Below are 14,895 nucleotides of genomic sequence, written 5' to 3'. Positions count from 1 at the left end.
CTTTCCTATAGCTTCAACAGGATATTCATTTAAATTAAAAGACAAAAATAAACAAGAGGCAAAACATTACTTCATTTCTTCCAGTAGTCAGAACTGCAGTCAGATAGTTCATCTTCCATGGATATATTTAGAAACAAACTTCATTCGATTCAAAGTGGGTTTACGTGAAAGATAGACTTATGACCCTCAACCTCTCTGGAATAATATGCATTTGAAATATCAAGAACCCCAGGGGCATATTCACAATAGAGGTACTATGAATGACATTCCCACTTACTCATATACCAGAATGATACCTGCCACATTCCCCAAGTACACTTAGCTATCTTTTAATTCTAGACAGATGAATATGCATCAAGACAAAGTACTGAACTGCAGAAATAAAAAATTAAGCAAATCAGAAACTTTCTTGGAAATAAATATGAGGATGGGGCTGACCTTTTGTTTTGCATTATGCAGTTCCTATTAAAAATACTTATCAAAGGAGTAAGTAGTCAAGGGGACAGGAAGTCTTGACAGGAAAAAAGGGATATTCACAGGCATATTCCTATCCAATTGCCCAAGGCAAAATGGGCAGCAAATCTAAGAAATGAATCTTGAGAGTACATGGTACATAATAAAACTGGTCTAACACCACAGATGGCAGTAGACTTAGGAATATCCAACAGTACTTTTTACTGCGGCCATAAATGTACTCTTGGCATAAAACAGAGTGATGCAAATAAAATCTTAAGAGATTAATAGGCACTTGCAAACCTTGAAATGCCCCAAACTACTTGAAACATATGATTGAGTTGTATAAGATATTACGTCAAGGATTTACATCTTCACAATAGGATTGTGGGTCAAATTCCGACTGATTCAGGAAATAAACAGATTACAAAGAAGAAAATACCAACTTCTGTTGTTGAATTTTTTACTATCATTATATAAATCCTAGTAATAAAGTTCTACTACATAAATATGAAATTAAATGGCCAAATTCAATTTTATTATTAGATATAAATGGAAATATTTAAAACACATATAAAATTATTCTTCTTCCTTTTCTCCCTGTGTTGTCTACATTCTTTATCCAACCATAGATCTTTTTCTTCCCCTCAATCGTACTTCATCCAGCTTTTTAATCACCGGAATTGATTTTTTAGATGCAGCTGAGTATTTCTTCAAAAGTGCTTCAAACAGAGCTTCTGTGTTTGGATGGGTACTCAAAAAGGCTTTCTCTAAAACATATAAATCAACACCCTTATCCTCAGGAAGGCCAGAAATAAAACTTAGTCCAAAATCTATTAACATCAACTCCAGATTCTCCTCTGGTGGTCGCAAAAGCATGTTAGAAGTTGTGAGATCCCCATGGACGAGGTCTTCATCATGCATTCGTGCCAATATCTCACCTATCTTTTCAGCTAATTGAATAAGACTGCTGATCCCTTCACCAGATTGCTGCTGGGAGATTATATAGTCCCGAACAGTAGTTGATCCTACAATATCTTCAAGATATATACAGTTAGCAACATAGTCCACAAAGTACACAACGGGTGCAGAAATACCTAAAAAGAGGACAGTAAAAACCATTAGTTTTGGATGGAATATATTATACCAGGGGTGTCAAACTGGCGATCCGCGAGCTGGTTGCATCATATGGAGGCCGCACCCACCTCAGCTCCAGTAATGCAAAAAGTCACGATATGATGCAACACATGACGCGGTGAGTTTGACACCTGTGTATTATATCATAATAGGAGATAGACTGATATTCTGTTCAGTGCTCACCCTTCTTCCAGACAAAACTGTTACCATTCTACCCTTTCCCTTATCACAGGCATGTCCTACTGTATGTGTTATCTTTCTTGTTTTTGAGCTTTAAAGTAGTTAACAATCAATACCTTGCCATGTTATCTACAGCTGGCTATTATGAGAACTTTCAGAATTTAAAAAAATACAGGAGAAACTGGGAATGCTCATGTACTGACAAGATATGGCTAAGAAATGTTTGAAAACAGAAAAAAAATATTTTAAGGCTGGCAAGTTTTATTCATTAAAACTTGCATCCTGTCTTTCCTCCAGGTGCTCAAGGCACTAACATAGCACTCTACCCTCCATTTTTGTCCAACGCCTTTAAAGAGGAATATGGGCTGAAATGAAGAGCTGCTTCCAAATCACCCAGTGAGCTTCCATGGCTGAGAATGAAGGTCATAATGTCATAACCACTACCCCAAGCAAAAATCCAACTTCTAGCAGTCTGATATCCAACTGGTTTAGTAAATTTAATTGTGAAGATGTAAAACACAAGCCATACTTGATCAGGAAGATACTCAATACATTACTGGCTCCTACCATTAACACTTCCCATATTATGGCAATATCTGTGAGAAATTGATGACAGCAAATAAAATACATTAAATTCGAAAGTATTATAGAAAAGGGATTTTTGTAATACTCCAAATAAGTGGTGGTATATCTTCTCCAAATAAGACACATTCAAACGTGTTTAACCTATCCATTACATTTTAAAAAATTAGATCTACTTCCTTAGCTACGTATTTCAGATAGCATCTCCAATAAATGGAAGTGAAAAAAACTTGAATCAAGTTTTAGTAAAAACGGATCAATATCCCAAGGGCAACAACATATATATTCATATATATATTTTCCTTTGTCAATCAAGCGCTTTTGCGATCTCCCTGCTTTAGCCTATTTTAGAACACAGTACAATTGCTGCTCTTTTACTTATTCATGGGGGGGGGAAGAGCGGATCTGGTGTTCTTTGATTGGCCGTCAAGAACAGCCCACCCACTTCCTGCCTCATCCAATCCCTAGCTAAGCCCCGCCCCACCTGCTCGTCGACAGCGTAGCAACGAACGGGCCTCCTGCGCCGTTCGCTTGTGGCTGAGCCTCTCATCCAGCGTTGGGTGCCGGTAATGTTTCGGGAATCGGAGTTTCATCACGGTCGGCCTGCCTAAGAATTGGCCCCGGTAGAGGCGGGCTTCGGCTCCCTGCTGGATCAGCTGCAGACCCTCCATGGGAGGAGGGATTCCTGATGAATCAGCTTCGACCGACCCGTCCTCGGAGTTTGATCCTGCCATGATAGCAAAATGGCCAGGCCACCTCTTTTACTACGCATGCGCAATCCTAAACTAAGTGGCGCATGTGCCGTGCGCAAATTCTGCATCTGAATGAGCAACGCTATTTGGATTGCAAGGATTAGAACAGTGTTTCCCAACCTTAGGAACTTGAAGATGCGTGGACTTCAACTCCCAGAATTCCCCAGCCAGCTATGCTGGCTGGGGAATTCTGGGAGTTGAAGTCCACGCATCTTCAAGTTCCTAAGGTTGGGAAACGCTGGATTAGAAGACCATAACATGTCAATAAGGAAAGTCTGACATCTTGTGGTTGGCTGGGTGTTTGAAATTCGTATTTTGTAAGCCGTAATAAAGAGCAAATTTTTCCTACGTTCTTTCTAGAATGATAGGGATATAGATAGATATATAGGTACAGATTTTATATATTTATTTTATATGCGGCCCAAGACAATTCCTCTCCACTCATTGTGGCCCAGCAAGCCAAAAGGTTGAACATGCCTACTATTGATGAAAATTGCTACTGTGAAAATATTTACTAGATCATCCACACTCAGAATATCTTGCACAGGATTTAAACAAATGCAAGGTTCAATGTAAAACGGGAGAGGGAAAGCTCAGTGGAAATAGTCTTTTTAAAGCAACAGCTTAAACTTCTAGGACTCCTTAGGCATGAAAGCCGGCTGGGTGACTTTGGGCTAGTCACTTTATCAGCCCAACCACCTCAGAAGTTATTGCGGAGAAAATAGGTGGATCAGGTGTGTTTGTTGCTTCGAATTATATATAAACAGGCAGGATACAAATAACAAGAAAAAGAACAGAGTTAGGACACCCTATAAAATCACAGTACCTAAGACTGGTTTGTAAAACTATTGTATATTAGTATGTGAGTATGGAGTCAACTGCTGTCAAAATTCATAATCTGGAAAAGGTCTCTTAAAAACCTGGAGGAGGTTCATGTCATTTGTAGACTGATGCTGACTTTAAATTACATACAAAAGTAATAGGATAGTGACTGACATATCTATCTGGAAGTATGTTTTGCTTGGTTCAGTGAGGTCTACTACAACCTATCCTCAACCTGTTCGCTATAGATTAAGATTTTGTTTCTGTTTGCCTCAGAGTAATTTATTTGGACTTAGTCCTGGGTAGACCCAGGCTTGGATTATTTACTGAATTTTATATAAAATAATTGCACGACTGCAATCTCCTTGGCTGTACAACCTGTTGCCTCCCCACTCCCACGTTTCAGTGTAGTATCAAGAATTACCAGTGGATTTTAATGTTTAATGTAATGGGTAAAAATCTTTTCCTTCTTAGTCGTATGGACAGAAGATAGTTTCTGGAAACTTTTCAGAAAATGAAGAGGCCATTGCAGAATACATGAAATAGAAATGCTTCTATAATTCAAGCTCAGAGAACTCATGTACCTGTTTGGTTTTTATTGTTATATTTGTTTTACTGCTATAGCTTACATTAATCCTATTTTTTTCAAAGTTATACAGATTACGAAAGTTGGGAATTACAGCCCCACATAGTCATAAAGCCAGATTAGGTAATTGTCTGCATTCTTCAAGATAATGTTTCATTCTCAGCAGTGTTCACTGCAAATTAGTATCTGCTTCCTCTCATGCTTTTTATTTATTTGGGCAGATACAAGTGTGGGTGGTATTGTATAAAAAATATCTGCATCTTCCATATCTAAGGAAGGGAAAATTTTGGCAGATGTAACTTGTACATTGAGCTCATGTTGAATCTTTTAGGATCTGCTTGTACTCATTGCTAAATCATGCTTATTTTATTATGGTTTGAACAAATTAATTAGCTAACATATTAATCCATAAACCATAAGTTAGCATCCTTATTGAGCAAATTCATGCAACATGCTAAGCAAAATCCAAACAAACTACATTATGACTTGAACACTTTTTGTACAAATCTGGCTATAAAGCTATAGAAACCTTGTCCCTAATCCTCTTGCCATCCCTAGTAGTGGAAGAAAGCAAACAGGATGCTAATTGTTTAGATGGCTTTAAAAATAATCTGTATGTATGGAACCCCCAAATAGGGCCTGGGAAAATCTAGATGCCTTCAACCCAAAGAATTAGTATGTCTTTGGCACCATCTAGTGGTTGGTCATTCAGTTGTGACCCAGACATGGTAAATCTACATTCTACACCAGGGGTCGGCAACCGAAAAAAGGAAAGGAGCCACTCAGAACCGGTTCCGTCGCACAAACAAAAAAGTGGGAGCCGCAAAAAGTGCATGCGCGTGCGTCCACTCACGCGCATGCGCAAAAAACATTTTGCGCATGCGCAAAATGGGAGGCACCTGCGCGGCGATGGGTCTCCCCTTTGTAGAGGTGCGCGCCGTCCCGTCCGGAGACCTGCCGCGTTCGTCAAACGGGGCCAGGCCGGCGCGCGCAGGGGGAGGGGGCGACGGGGGCTTTTCTCCTAAGAACAGCGGCTTTTAAAAGTGGGAGGGTCGGAGCGCCGCGGGCAGGTCCGGAGAGGCGGGGGACGAAGCCCCGCTTGCCTGGAGGGGGGGCAGAGAAGCGAGTTGCTGCAGCCCACCTTGGGCGGCTCCCGCCCTTTGTTCAGGCGCCAGCATCCCAAGGAAGCCCAGCCAGGAAGCCCACCCCCCGCCCGCTTTTCCAGAGGGGGGCAGAAGGAGGGAGCACGTCCCTCCCTTCTTTGTCTGCTCCGCGGCTGCCCTGCGGGAGGGGAACGCCTTGCGTGCCCAGCCTGGTCCCGGCGCAGGGGGCGAGAGAGGCGGCGTTTGGGCCAGGTCAGAGGACGAAGCCGGACCGTGCGAGCTGCGCTCCCCCCTCCCTCCGAGCAGAAACCCGATCCTTGCCGCTCCCGAGGATCTGCGAGGCTGGGGGAGCCGCCCTTCCCCTTTTTTGCCCCGGCGGACGCTCCTGGCGCTGCTGCTAATGAGCACTGCTGCTAATTCGTCCTTATCCTCCCAGGGCCAGGCAGAACGGAGGCTTCTCTGGGCAGTTCCCGCTTCTCTGGGCAGAGCGCCGCCTTGATGGTTTGGAGAGCTGCGCGCGCACCTCCACCTGTTCGGAGAGGTGCGCACGCACCAGGCGACTGGGAGCCGCATGAGGCGGCTCAAAGAGCTGCATGCGGCTCCGGAGCCGCGGGTTGCCGACCCGTGTTCTACACCATATCCATGGAGTTTGGGGCTACCAAGAGATACTTATCTTGATGCTACTAGCTTAAGAACAAAGTATTGTGTGTCTTGATTATTAGCTGTCAGAGAATAACAGTATAGAAGAGCTACCATCCTCCTTTCCTAGTTGGTAAGCTTTCAAAAAACAACAACTAATAATTGGTCAAGCATTATGTGACACAAAGTGCTGAACTAAATGGGCTGTTCAGCTACTGCAGGATTCTTCTCAAATTTTATTTGAAAATAAATTACTATTTGATATAACGAAATGGACATGAAAAGCAGTGCCATACTTTGTATTTAGAAATGCTTTTCTTCTTGCTTTGCTATGAATGATGCATCTTAAAAGTTTGTAGTCACACCTTTGTACAATAATTTGCATATGATTAAAATGGCAAGTTTATCTTTTTTCCTATTCAGTCATTATATGGTATTAAAATTGTTGTTTCCCTTTTCCTGCCTTCCCTATATAAGAAATTAATTTGTCAAACGTATGGACAGTGGATTATCGTAGGTTTCTTCCCCTCTCTAAAGTTACAAATATTTATTTCTTCATCTCATGTCCCATCTCTTATCTATAGACAAATTTATAAAACATCATCTTTTTAGTCCTAGTGTCAATAGAAAGTCCAGAAAAGATAACCAGAAATACCAACACATCTTGCTTTAAGTTTGGTCTAATAAACCAACTTTGTATTCCTTCCTTTTACTTCTTAATCAAATATTGTTGTAGGATTTGTATTTTTCTTCATTTCTTCTTTGCCCCATAGCATGGAGTTTTTCAATATTTTAACAAGCCTCTTTTGTAAATCTAATTGGAAAAAATTATCTAAGTCACACTCTTGGTTTGTCATTTTTATTTCCCTCCTAAATTTCAACACCTCAGCCAGTTTCTTTTGTAGAACATCCATTTCTAAATCATTCTTTCAGCCTATCGGTTGTAAATTCACTTTCAATATGATCTCTATTTTGTCACATAAGATTTGTTCTCCATCTGAAATTTATGTAGTAATATCTTTTGGATATAGTCTATCCATAGAAGCAGACATTATTACAGTACTGACATTGTCGATATTGAGACTATTGTTTTCTGATTCCATTCTTCAAAAGTTTCCTTCAATATTTTTATTGTCATGTTTTGCATCGTCTTATGTGCCTGTATGATTCCTCTACCTAAAAAAACAATTCCCTCTAGCATCCAGTTTTTGAAATCATGAAATATATGAAATATGTCTTGTAATAATCAAAATTGGTCTATTTCCCATAAGAAACAGTGCTTTATAATTACTGTATTTGTAAAAATTTTAGTATTTTTACTCTGTTTATAACATTCTGAAATTGAAATCTTATTTAGCTCCTTGCTGTTTATTTCAGATTCTTTAAATTCTTAAAACTTTTGATCAATTTTTTTTCCATTCAGGATTGAAGATAGACTCACTCTGCATTTTCAAATCTGTTAATTCCAAAGTTCTCTCACAGCTTAAAAGCAGTCCTTTAAAAGTCTCTGCCAGTTTCAAACAATATGGTAATCTTGTAATGTCTGAATGTTGAAACTTGCAGAAAATCATTGACTTGCAGTCTCCTCACAAGGATCAACTGACTGAAGCAAATAAGTGATTTTCCATTCTCATTAAGAGATTCCAAGCAAGTGGTCTACTCACTGTTTTCATAGAACTGTCTTTGATTTCCCTTACTTCCAATCTGAGGTGTGAGTCCAGTTATTGTATGCAGGATGTGGAGCAAATCCTAATAAACTAAAATATCTGCCTGGGAATAGTGTCACTGTGAAGTCATATTAAGTGCAAGACCAACAAGCATGGTGATCAGCATTACAAAGCAATTGCTCTAGTTAGCAAATCCTTCCAACATCATTTCTGAATCCATCTTTCAAAACCCTACTTCCTTCAATTTTATTGATTTTATGGGTTTTCTTCAGTATCTAATTTGAAGTTCTTTTGAACCATTCATAAGATGCAACTGTTCAGATAAACATTTTTAATATTTCCTCTGAAACTGAAATTTGAAAAAGGAAACAGCTAATCTATAAAACATATAAAGAGCTGGCTCATTTAAATATGAATTAGAAATATGAAAAAACCAAGTTCAGATATAACCTCTCTGACTAGAACAGATTTATCTTTAGTTGTATTCTCAAACACTCAGAGGAATTATGAAAAAACAGTGAAATTCCAAAGAGACATTGTAGAATAGCAGCAGTTTGTAATAAAACAAGGTTTTGAAAACAAAGTGCCTTTATTTAAGGCACAAAGCAGCAATTCAAGAACAGCAAGTAGATTGATGTTACTCCTAGGAATCCTTTGATCCTAAACCATACTTGAAAAGCTGTTACAGAAAAGCTGAGTTTATTTTGTTTGCCCTTGAATTTATACAGTTCTGCTTTTTTAACAAGTTTGCTAACCAAAAGACAATCCTAGCCTAGTCCAGTCTGGACCTGTAATGTTCTAAAAGAAACCTGATATTAGCAGAAAGTAAAGAGTTTTATTATGAGAGAGATAAAAAAAATGAGCTCTTAGATTTTTTTCCTTTTTGTTACTATTACATGTGTAAAGAGAGGTGGGAAAGAAGGGAGGGAGGCAGAAAGAAAAAAAAAGGAAGGATTCTTAAGAAAGAAACCCACTATATATAGAGAAAGAAAAATAAAGAATAAATCAGTTATTTCTGACCTGTGGCATACATTCTAGGTGAGCTATTATTATGGTTTACAATAATCTTTTAAAATGAGTAAGGATTTGATCTTGATTTTACTTTTCCATTTTTTGTTTTTCTCATTTTCTAAAAGTATCCTCCCTGAAGTCACATCTCAGTTGTGTGCAGCTCCTTTGTTGTTTCCCCTTTACATACACAGTACATTAAAATTGAGAGCAGGGTGATCACTATTTTCAATCACGTTTTTGACATATTTGACTCTTTTTCGACCCTTTGCATGACCAAACTGTCCTAGGTAGGGGGTGCCGTGGGGGGAGGTTATTATTAACTGCAAGATAATGGACAGAATGTCGTGATACAAAGGGGTTGCCACAAAGAAGAGGCAATCAAGCTATTCTCCAAAGCACCTGAGGTTAGGTCAAGAAGCTATTGATGGAAACTAATCAAAGAGAGAAGCAAACTAGAATTGAGAAATTTCCTGACAGAACAATCAGTGGAACAACCTGCCTCCAGAATGCTCCAACACTGGAAGTTTTTAAGAAGACTGGACAACCATTTGAAATGGTATAGGGTTTCCTGCCTGAACAGCATATTAGACTAGAAGACCGCCAAGGTCCCTTCCTCCTCCTCCTCCTCCTCATTATTCCTCATCCCCTTTGCTTACTTGTTAATATCATACAGATATGTTCAAAAGGATAGGATCTGCATTGCCATTTACTAATTTGACCTATGCCCCAAGATTCCCTGGTCTTAGAGTAAAAGTATTTAAGATACTTATAAGAATGTAAGAATCGCTTTGCTAGATCAAGCCAAGGCTCATCTTAATCAAGAATCTGGTTTTTCAACGTAGCCAACCACGTGATCTATCTACTGCTACAGTTATTCCCCTTTGCAACTGGTATTTGGAGGCATGATAACCTCAATCTGGAGTTACCACAGAGTCTTTTAAGACAGATCTGTTCTTGATGAATGTATCTAGTCTCTTTTTATAGCTGTCTATGTAAGTTTCCCCCTTCATGGATTACTGCCTTGTCGTGGCGAAGGGCCTTGCGTAATTCAATGAAGCTATGAGCTATGCCGTGCAGGGCCACCCAAGACGGAAAGGTCATAGCAGAGAGTTCTGACAAAACGTGATCCACTGGAGAAGGAAATGGCAACCCACTCCAGTATCTTTGCCATGAAAACCCTATGGACAGTACCAAAAGGCAAAATGATATGACGCTGGAAGATGAGCCCCTCAGGTCGGAAGGCGTCCAATATGCTATTGGGGAAGAGCAGAGGGCTAGTACTAGTAGTGCCAGAAAGAATGAAGCGACTGGGCCAAAGCCGAAAGGACGCTCAGCTGTGGATATGTGGTGGTGAAAGGAAAGTCCGATGCTGTAAAGATTTTTTCTCCATAGGAACCTGGAATGTAAAATCCATGAATCAAGGAAAGCTGGACGTAGTCAAAAAAGAGATGACAAGACTGAACATCGACATCTTAGGTATCAGCGAACTAAAATGGACAGGAATGGGTGAATTTAATTCAGATGACCATCAGGTATACTACTGCAGGCATGAATCCCTCAGAAGAAATGGAGTAGCCTTCATAGTCAATAAAAGTAGGAAAAGCAATACTGGGATACAATTCTCAAAGTGACAGAATGATCTCAGTTCGAATACAAGGCAAACCATTCAATATCACAGTAGTCCAAGTCTATGCCCCAACCACCAGTGCTGAAGAGGATGAAATTGACCAGTTCTATGAAGCCCTATAGCACCTTATAGAACTAACACCAAAAAATGATGTCCTTATCGTCATGGGGGATTGGAATGCTAAAGTAGGAAGCCAAAAGATAACTGGAATAACAGGCAAGTTTGGCCTTGGAGTACAAAATGAAGCAGGGCACAGGCTGATAGAATTTTGCCAAGAGAATACGATGGTCATAGCAAACACTCTTTTCCAACAACCCAAGAGACGGCTTTACACATGGACATCACCAGACGGTCAACACAGAAATCAGATTGACTATGTGCTCTGCAGCCAAAGATGGAGAAGCTCTATACAGTCAGTAAAAACAAGACCAGGAGCTGACTGTGGCTCAGACCATGAGCTTCTCATTGCAAAGTTTAGGCTTAAACTGAAGAAAGTAGGGAAAAGCGCTAGGCCAGTCAGGTATGAATTAAACCATATCCCTGTTGAATATACAGTAGAGGTGACAAATATATTTAAGGAATTAGATCTGATAGACAGAGTGCCTGAAGAACTATGGACAGAGGTTCGCAACATTGTACAACAGGTAGCAACCAAAACCATCCCAAAGAAAAAGAAATGCAAGAAAGCAAAATGGCTGTCTGAGGAAGCTTTGCAAATAGCTGAGGAAAGGAGGGAAGCGAAAGGCAAGGGAGAAAAAGAAAGATACGCCCAATTGAATGCAGAATTCCAGAGAATAGCTAGAAGAGATAAGAATGCCTTCTTAAATGAACAGTGCAAAGAAATAGAAGAAAACAATAGAATAGGGAGGACCAGAGATCTTTTCAAGAAAATTGGAGAGATGAAGGGAACGTTTCATGCAAAAATGGGCATGATAAAGGACCAAAATGGCAGGGACCTAACAGAGGCAGAAGAGATTAAGAAGAGGTGGCAAAATTACACAGAAGAACTATACAAGAATGAGCTTAACGTCCCTGATAATCACAATGAGGTGGTCACTGACCTCGAGCCAGACATCCTAGAATGTGAAGTGAAGTGGGCCTTAGAAAAGCTGGGCAACAACAAAGCTAGTAGAGGTGACAGTATTCCAGCTGAGCTATTCAAAATCTTAAAAGATGATGCAGGAAAAGTGCTACACTTAATTTGCCAGCAAATTTGGAAAACTCAACAATGGCCACAGGATTGGAAAAGATCAGTTTACATTCCAATTCGAAAGAAAGGCAGTGCCAAAGAATGTTCAAACTACCGCACCATTGCACTCATTTCTCATGCTAGTAAAGTTATGCTTAAAATCCTACAAGCTAGACTCCAGCAGTATGTGGATCAAGAACTACCAGAAGTAAAGGTAGGATTTCGAAGAAGAGGAAGTAGAGATCAAATTGCCAACATATGCTGGATCATGGAGAAAGCTAGGGAGTTCCAGAAAAACATCTAGCAGAGACATCACCCTGTCAACAAAAGTGCGTATAGTCAAGCCTATGGTCTTCCCAGTTGCAATGTATGGCAATGAAAGCTGGACCATAAAAAAGGCTGAGCGCCAAAGAATTGAGGCCTTTGAACTATGGTGCTGGAGAAGACTCCTGCGAGTCCCTTGGACTGCAAGGCGATCAAACCGGTCAGTCCTAGAGGAGATCAACTCTGACTGCTCTTTAGAAGGCCAGATCCTGAAGCTAAAACTCAAATACTTTGGCCACCTATAATGAGAAGGAAGGACTCACAAGAGAAGAGCCTAATGCTGGGAAAGATTGAGGGCAATAGAAGAAGGGGACGACAGAGAATGAGGTGGCTGGATGGAGTCACTGAAGCAGTAGGCGTGAGCTTAAATGGACTCTAGAAGATGGTAGAGGACAGGAAGGCCTGGAGGAACATTGTCCATAAGAGTCGGACACGACTTCGCAGCTAACAACAAAAAATGTAAGTTTCCCTCACATGCTAATGAATCCCATAGGTTAATGGAAGAAATGCTTTCTTTTAAGGCTGTGCAAGACCTCAGTTTTGAAGGGGAAAAGATGCTTCAGTGTGCAAAAGATCCATAGCTGATCCTTGTCTACAACCACTAAATGTAAATACATCTTTTCTTGGGATCATCCTACAGTTGCAGAGGGCAGCCATGTGATCTAGAAGATTCAGCAGCTTTAAGCAATTGCCAACAGATCTTAATCAGCACACACTGAAGCACCTTTTTCTGTGTGCATCAGAGTGCCTTTCTTTGTCTATTTTAAATATGTTTTAAAGCTTCACTGGGTATTTTAAGAATAAATTATCCACTTCATATTATTCCATGGATAATTGTATCATATATCTTAATACTGTCCCCCTTTAATAGCGGTTCTTAGAAACTAAAGAGTTGCAAATGTTCTAGCCTAGTACATATAGTATTTCTTTGTAATAACTGTGTCATGTATTTATCAAGCTTGGCCAAGGAAGGCTGAAATTACTCATTACTGTAACTCTTACGTTTAAATGCCTCTCCAGTTCTTTCGTTGTAATGGCTGCTTCACAAATGGGTTGCTAACATTAACATGATTCCTTGGGGCAGCGGGGGGGGGGGACACCTTCAGTATATCTTCTGAGTCTCCATTCTCTAAGCAAGATCATCCCCATAGTGTAGCTGTGGCTTATATAGCAAACCACAATGAAACAAATCATGACTTGGCATTTTGAATCAAGACTTCAACTACAATTCAAATCAAGGAAGCATAGTTACTCTCCAGCAGAATATATATATTCTACTTTTCTCTAATTACCATTCAGAGGTAAGACATATGCATCCATCCTGATTAAAACACACAGATGCGCGCGCACACATTACTTGTTATGCACAATATTGTATACTGTGACCACTACTGGTAAAGGGTTTGGGAAGTGACATGTTTGCATGTTTGTTTGATTTCTATAGCTGCCCATCTTGGCAAACAACTTGGGCAGGTCACAATTCCAAGTTGGAATTCTGTTCAGGCTAATAACAATTTGAAAGTTAAGATCAGAGGTGGGAAACTATGGCCCATTTATGACTTGTGGACTTCAACTCTCATTATTCCTGAACCAGCCAATTTTGGGGAATTGAAGTCCACAAGTCATAAAAGGGCCTTAGCTTCCCACCTCTGATTTAGATTTAATTCCAGGCAACTTTGGGTACAATCAGGAAACACCAGCAGAGTATTGTTATGTCAAATTGACTTAAGCGGCTGAATTCACATGTATCATAAAGTCAGAACTTCGTTCTGACCAGTCAGCTAGCTACAAAAGGCCTTCTAAGGTCACCTGAACACCCATGTTGGATTGTGGTTTACTTGTTTGGGAGCAATTATATAAGAGATGAATGGGTGCGTTTCCCACTCTTAAAACTGACCCCAACCTCCCCTGTCAAGTGTAAATCACCCCTCCCCAATCAGCCTTTTTTGCTGCCAAAGTTAAGAGCAATCACGGTGCTCTTAGAAGGCCACGGCTGGACGCCGTGGAATCTCTGTGGACGTTGGTCACCTTATCCTGCATTAAGCCAACTTGCGATTCATTTCCTACTCCTTTAATGTGCTGAATGGAGCCATTGCAGTTTATAAAGAGTGCCTATTAGACACGAAATCACGGGTGGCTTTAGAGTGAAACAGAAATCAAACAGCTACCCCCCCCCCCCCCGGTGCCAAAGCCGCTTTTCACGATGCTTGGCTCTTCCTAACAATCGGTAGTTGACTTCGCAGACCAGAACCGGCGGCGTTTAGTCTACGCCAGACATGTCAAACACAAGGCCCGGGGGCCGGATCCGGCCCGCGAAGTGCTTTCATGCGGCCCGCGAAGCCATCCTGGAAACAGGGAGGGAACGGCCCCCGCTGCCTTGGCCCTGGCCCAGAGACCCTCCTTCTGCCAGAGACCCTCAGATCTGTCCCACTCCTGCCCAGGCCCCCATAGGCACCCTTGATGCCAACGATGTAGAGCTGGCCACGCCCACCCAGTAGTCCACACCCACTCTAGCCATGCCCACCCAGTAGGCCACGCCCACCCTGGCCATGCCCACCTGGCCCCCTGAGGGCAACCGCAATGCTGATGCGGCCCTCAATGAAATTGAGTTTGACACCCCTGGTCTACGCCAGCGTTTCCCAACCTTAGGAACTTGAAGATGCGTGGACTTCAACTCCCAGAATTCCCCAGCCAGCTATGCTGGCTGGGGAATTCTGGGAGTTGAAGTCCACGCATCTTCAAGTTCCTAAGGTTGGGAAACGCTGGTCTACGCAACATCTCCGGAATGGGACGGGATCCAGCACACCTGAGCGAGGGGGCCCG

The 14,895-nt window shown here is 41.1% G+C and overlaps 1 protein-coding gene across 1 annotated transcript; it reads right to left on the bottom strand.

Moving 5' to 3' along the window:
• Positions 1-920: 920 nt before the first annotated feature.
• Positions 921-3,225, bottom strand: TP53RK (TP53 regulating kinase). Its single transcript, XM_083361059.1, has 2 exons — positions 2,837-3,225; positions 921-1,550 (listed from the first exon to the last, which is right to left on the bottom strand). Exons 1-2 carry the CDS (start codon positions 3,084-3,086, stop codon positions 1,072-1,074), a joined length of 729 nt encoding a protein of 242 aa, XP_083217185.1. The 5' UTR covers positions 3,087-3,225; the 3' UTR covers positions 921-1,071.
• Positions 3,226-14,895: the final 11,670 nt, after the last annotated feature.

This window comes from Vipera ursinii (assembly GCF_947247035.1).
Source record: "Vipera ursinii genome assembly, chromosome: 3".
NCBI classification, from domain to species: domain Eukaryota; kingdom Metazoa; phylum Chordata; class Lepidosauria; order Squamata; family Viperidae; genus Vipera; species Vipera ursinii.
This window is presented reverse-complemented; position numbering and strand designations above follow the sequence as displayed.

Coding starts and splice junctions, on each gene's coding strand:
- TP53RK (XM_083361059.1), bottom strand. CDS start 3,086: ATGGCAGGATCAAACTCCGAGGACGGGTCGGTCGAAGCTGATTCATCA. Junction 1,551..2,836: donor GCTACGCTGTCGACGAGCAG/GTGGGGCGGGGC, acceptor TCCTCTTTTTAG/GTATTTCTGCACCCGTTGTG.